This window comes from Coffea eugenioides, chromosome 2 (assembly GCF_003713205.1).
Source record: "Coffea eugenioides isolate CCC68of chromosome 2, Ceug_1.0, whole genome shotgun sequence".
Lineage (NCBI taxonomy): Eukaryota > Viridiplantae > Streptophyta > Magnoliopsida > Gentianales > Rubiaceae > Coffea > Coffea eugenioides.
In genome coordinates this window covers 16,921,962-16,926,642 of record NC_040036.1, presented here as the reverse complement: position 1 = coordinate 16,926,642, position 4,681 = coordinate 16,921,962, and the positions used below count along the sequence as shown (strand labels likewise).

The window sequence follows — 4,681 nt, the reverse complement described above, 5'->3', positions numbered from 1 at the left end:
GCAAAACAAAAAAAAAATCAGGGAAAAGCGACTGGCACCGTTGGTCCCGACGACCACGCTTTCTCCTTTTTTGTCCTTCTTTGGTCCACCTCTTAATTACTACTACTAAATTAAAGGGATAATTTCAGAAACCTCCCCTGAGGTTTCTGACATTTACACTCACCTCCCCTGTGGTTTGAACAATTACACTGACCTCCCCTGAGATTATTAATCCTTTACAAATTCAGTCCAAATGATTAAAATATTATTTTAGAGAGTGAAATTAGAATTTTGTACCTGATTTGTCATTTGTGCTACATGTCCAATGAATGACAAAGTATTACAAATTAATTAATAATTAATAAACTTTAAGGAGCGCAGTTTATAGGTAAATACGTATTACTTATTTAAAGTACCAGTTCTTTACGAATATTTTACTTTCAAACATTTACTTTATTACAAATTGCCACTCCACCCTAAAGGAACAAGAATTGAATTGTGGGATTCCTGATGGCTGATGGTACCCCACGCCCCAAACCTATCAATAATCAATCGTATCAGATCCAATTTTGCTTTGTTTTGGTTCCCCCCGCCCGCAAAATAGGTCTGATGACTCATCAGTCATCAACAATAATGTGGCCTTCAATTTATACGTACTTTATAGCGTATAAATAAACGACAAAATCATATCCACTCTCCCCCACACACAGTCACTTATAATTCCCCCTTTTTATTTCTCTGGTAATTCATTCATCCGTTAGAGAGAGCCACCCTCGTACCATGATCTAATAGTTAATTAACTTAATGGCCTTCCTAACCTTTAAAAGTGCATGTGACAATTACTACTAAATTACTTATAGTTATTTGGTGGAAGTATGTGAGAGGTTGCAATAAAGTGATGGGCATGCTTCATCATATCATAATTAGAAACGAAACTAATTCGGTAGGCACTTTCGCATCATAATTTTACCTTGAGAGAAACATTTTACTTAATAATTTATGTACTTAGTCCGCAAACATTAGAAATTTATAATAATAAACTAGAAAACGTCCCATGACTTGTATATTTTTGGTGTTAAGGAAATCTGTTTGAGAAAATTCTTAAAACCGCCAAAATAAAAGGATTCAAACCGGTCCGTGTATTTGAACCAACAATAATATATATTTTATGTAAATTCGTACAGTAGTAATTGCTAATTTATAGTCTTTAATTGTATGAGATGAATAATTCAGATTTACTACGAGATTTTTGATGAACCAATTTGATTTAGACAGAATTCACACCTGGTAACCACTAGTAAAACTTTTTAATTATTACCACCCTACTTTAATTAAACAAAAAAATAGTAAATAAATAAAAGAAGAAAAGAGAGAGAGAGAGAGACAATAATCCCTCCTATAACTCAGCTGCAGCAGCATCATTCTTCTCTCTCCACACTCTCTGGCTGGACTCTGAGCTGCTAGCTTTCTTTCTCCCATGGCTACTTCATTTCCTCCTCCAATTCTCCTCTTTTTCGTAATACTTGTAATTACTACTGTCTCAAAGTCCATTGCCGTTTCACCTGATCAAACCCCCAAAACTTACATCTTCCGAATAGACAGCTCTTTTAAGCCCACCATTTTCCCAACCCACTACCACTGGTACACCTCCGAGTTCACCCCCTCTCCCACCATCCTCCATGTCTACGACGAAGTTTTCCACGGCTTCTCCGCCTCTTTAACTCCCTCCCAAGCCGCCTCTGTCCTCAAGCACCCTTCTATCCTCGCCGCTTTTGAGGACCGCCGCCGACATCTCCACACCACTCGCTCCCCTCAGTTTCTGGGCCTTCGCAACCAAAGGGGTCTCTGGTCCGAATCCGACTATGGCTCCGACGTTATTATTGGAGTGTTTGACACCGGAATTTGGCCCGAACGCCGGAGCTTCTCCGATCTGAACTTGGGCCCGGTCCCCGCTCGCTGGAAAGGTGTTTGCCAGGCCGGAGTGAGGTTCACCACCAAGAACTGCAACCGCAAAATTGTCGGAGCGAGATTTTTCTCCAAAGGCCACGAGGCTTCCCCTGGTTTTGGAGGGTTCGGGGGCGGGATTAATGAAACTATCGAGTTCAAGTCTCCCCGAGATGCCGACGGCCACGGGACCCACACCGCCTCCACCGCTGCTGGTCGGCATGCTTTTAAAGCTAGCATGGAGGGCTATGCTGCCGGGATAGCTAAAGGGGTAGCTCCCAAAGCTCGATTAGCAGTGTACAAAGTTTGCTGGAAGGGTGCCGGTTGCTTCGATTCGGACATTCTCGCCGCATTTGACGCTGCAGTCACCGATGGAGTCGACGTGATTTCCATCTCAATTGGTGGCGGTGACGGCGTTTCATCCCCTTATTATCTCGATCCAATCGCAATCGGATCGTACGGTGCCGTTGCGCGGGGCGTTTTTGTGTCGTCTTCAGCTGGAAATGATGGGCCGAATGGAATGTCCGTGACGAACCTCGCTCCCTGGCTCACCACCGTCGGAGCCGGCACCATTGATCGGAATTTCCCAGCTTATATTATCCTTGGCGACGGTAGGAAACTCTCCGGGGTGTCGCTGTACGCGGGGTTGCAACTGGACGGGAAAATGTACTCCGTAGTGTACCCCGGTAAATCCGGGGTACTGGCCACTTCACTGTGCATGGAGAATTCACTTGAGCCTAGCGCAGTGGAAGGAAAAATAGTGATTTGCGACCGGGGTAGTAATCCTAGAGTGGCCAAAGGACTAGTGGTGAAAAAGGCAGGAGGTGTGGGAATGATTCTGGCTAATGGGGCTTCCAACGGAGAAGGCCTTGTTGGAGATGCTCATTTGCTTCCAACTTGTGCAGTTGGTGCTTCAGAAGGTGACGCCATCAAAGCCTATGCCGCCTCCCATCCAAATCCCACTGCCACCATCAATTTCGGGGGCACCGTTGTTGGGATCAAACCGGCTCCCGTGGTGGCTTCTTTTTCAGCTAGAGGGCCCAACGGTTTGAACCCCGAGATACTGAAGCCGGACATGATAGCCCCTGGGGTTAATATCTTGGCTGCCTGGACTGATGCGGTCGGTCCAACGGGACTGGATTTGGATACTCGGAAGACCGAGTTCAACATCTTGTCGGGTACGTCCATGGCGTGTCCTCATGTGAGCGGCGCGGCGGCCTTGCTAAAATCCGCGCATCCTGATTGGAGTCCCGCTGCAATTAGGTCTGCTATGATGACTACTGCTACTACTATTGACAACAATTTTCATCCCATGATCGATGAGGCAACTGGGAAACCATCCACCCCCTACGATTATGGAGCTGGACACGTGAATCTCGGTCTCGCCATGGATCCAGGGCTCGTTTATGATTTAACCAATAGTGATTACGTGAATTTTCTATGTGCGATTGAGTATGGTCCCAAGACGATTCAGGTAATCACCAGATCACCGGTGAATTGCCCGGCGAGGAAGCCGTTGCCTGAGAACCTGAACTATCCCTCAATTGCTGCACCGTTTTCGAGTGCCTCCACGGGGGTTTCCAGCAAGACCTTTTTCAGGACAGTGACGAACGTCGGGGAAGCAAATGCAGTCTACAGCGTGAAGGTGGAGGCACCCAAGGGGGTCGGTGTTGCTGTGAAGCCCTCAAAACTTGTGTTCACGGAGAAAGTGAGGAAATTGAGCTACTTTGTGACGGTCACCGCGGACAGTAAGAATCTGGTGATTGGTGATTCCGGTGCTGTTTTCGGCTCACTTTCTTGGGAGGATGGAAAGCATGTGGTGCGGAGCCCCATTGTGGTGACTCAAATTGATCCCCTGTAAATGGTTCCATCACCCATGTTTGGTTGCTCGTTAATTCGCTACGAGGAAGGCTTTTTTAATGATCTTGATCTTGATCATGATCATCATGTGTTTTTTTTTTTTTTTTGTTTTTTAATCGAGTACTAGGGAGATAGATGTGTAGATTCTAGCTTGATTAGCTTTAAGCAGCTAGCTACATCTTGCTAGCTAGCACTTTTGGTTGTTTATTATTTTTGGGTTGGCTTGTTGATCGATCGTCTTTAATTAGCTCCGTTTCGAGGGGTAGGTAGGTCCAAGTGTCGGGAGACACCGGCGTGTGGCCTTTTAAGCCTTTTCCCGTGGTAGGAGCGGGAGGGAATGTTTGGGAATTTTCTTTTTCGACCTTCTCATGTGACAAAAAGTATTATGAATACCACCAAATGCTTGTTAAGTTCATCCTACTTTACTCGATCAATTCGAAGCTTCCAAGAGCGGTTACTTCTCTTTCTTCTTTCTGCTCGTTAAGATTACAAGCTTCGGAGCTTTTGAAATTGAAACAACCATTTCAACTCAAAATACTTTGTTGCTGTTCGTGATCAACTTATACGCATACTTGCAGACTAATCATATGCTTGCTTGGAACATTTCATTTTTAAGTAGGCACCGTATGCTTGGATTTTATTTTCTCAAGCCCATATGCTCGGATTATATGTAGTGAAAGATCGACACGCCTGATTTCGTCGCCAAATAAAAAGTGAGTTTGTTTGGACAAAGATAATTTGGTTTGTAAAATTTGTTTTCACAAACAAATTTCAATAACCTTTTTATCTCACATACATCATATCACAAAAAGTGTTACAGTAAATATCTCAAATAAATCATCCAAATAAATTCTTGTCCAAATAAACTGACGTGTTTTTATATGTATGAAATAAAGTA

The 4,681-nt window shown here is 44.1% G+C and overlaps 1 protein-coding gene across 1 annotated transcript; it reads left to right on the top strand.

Moving 5' to 3' along the window:
• Positions 1–1,393: 1,393 nt before the first annotated feature.
• Positions 1,394–4,203, top strand: LOC113760423 (subtilisin-like protease SBT1.6). Its single transcript, XM_027302989.1, has one exon. It carries the CDS (start codon positions 1,457–1,459, stop codon positions 3,782–3,784), a length of 2,328 nt encoding a protein of 775 aa, XP_027158790.1. The 5' UTR covers positions 1,394–1,456; the 3' UTR covers positions 3,785–4,203.
• The last annotated feature ends 478 nt before the right edge of the window (positions 4,204–4,681 follow it).

Excerpts from the sequence above, each read along its gene's own strand:
- LOC113760423 (XM_027302989.1), top strand. The coding sequence starts at position 1,457 with ATGGCTACTTCATTTCCTCCTCCAATTCTCCTCTTTTTCGTAATACTT.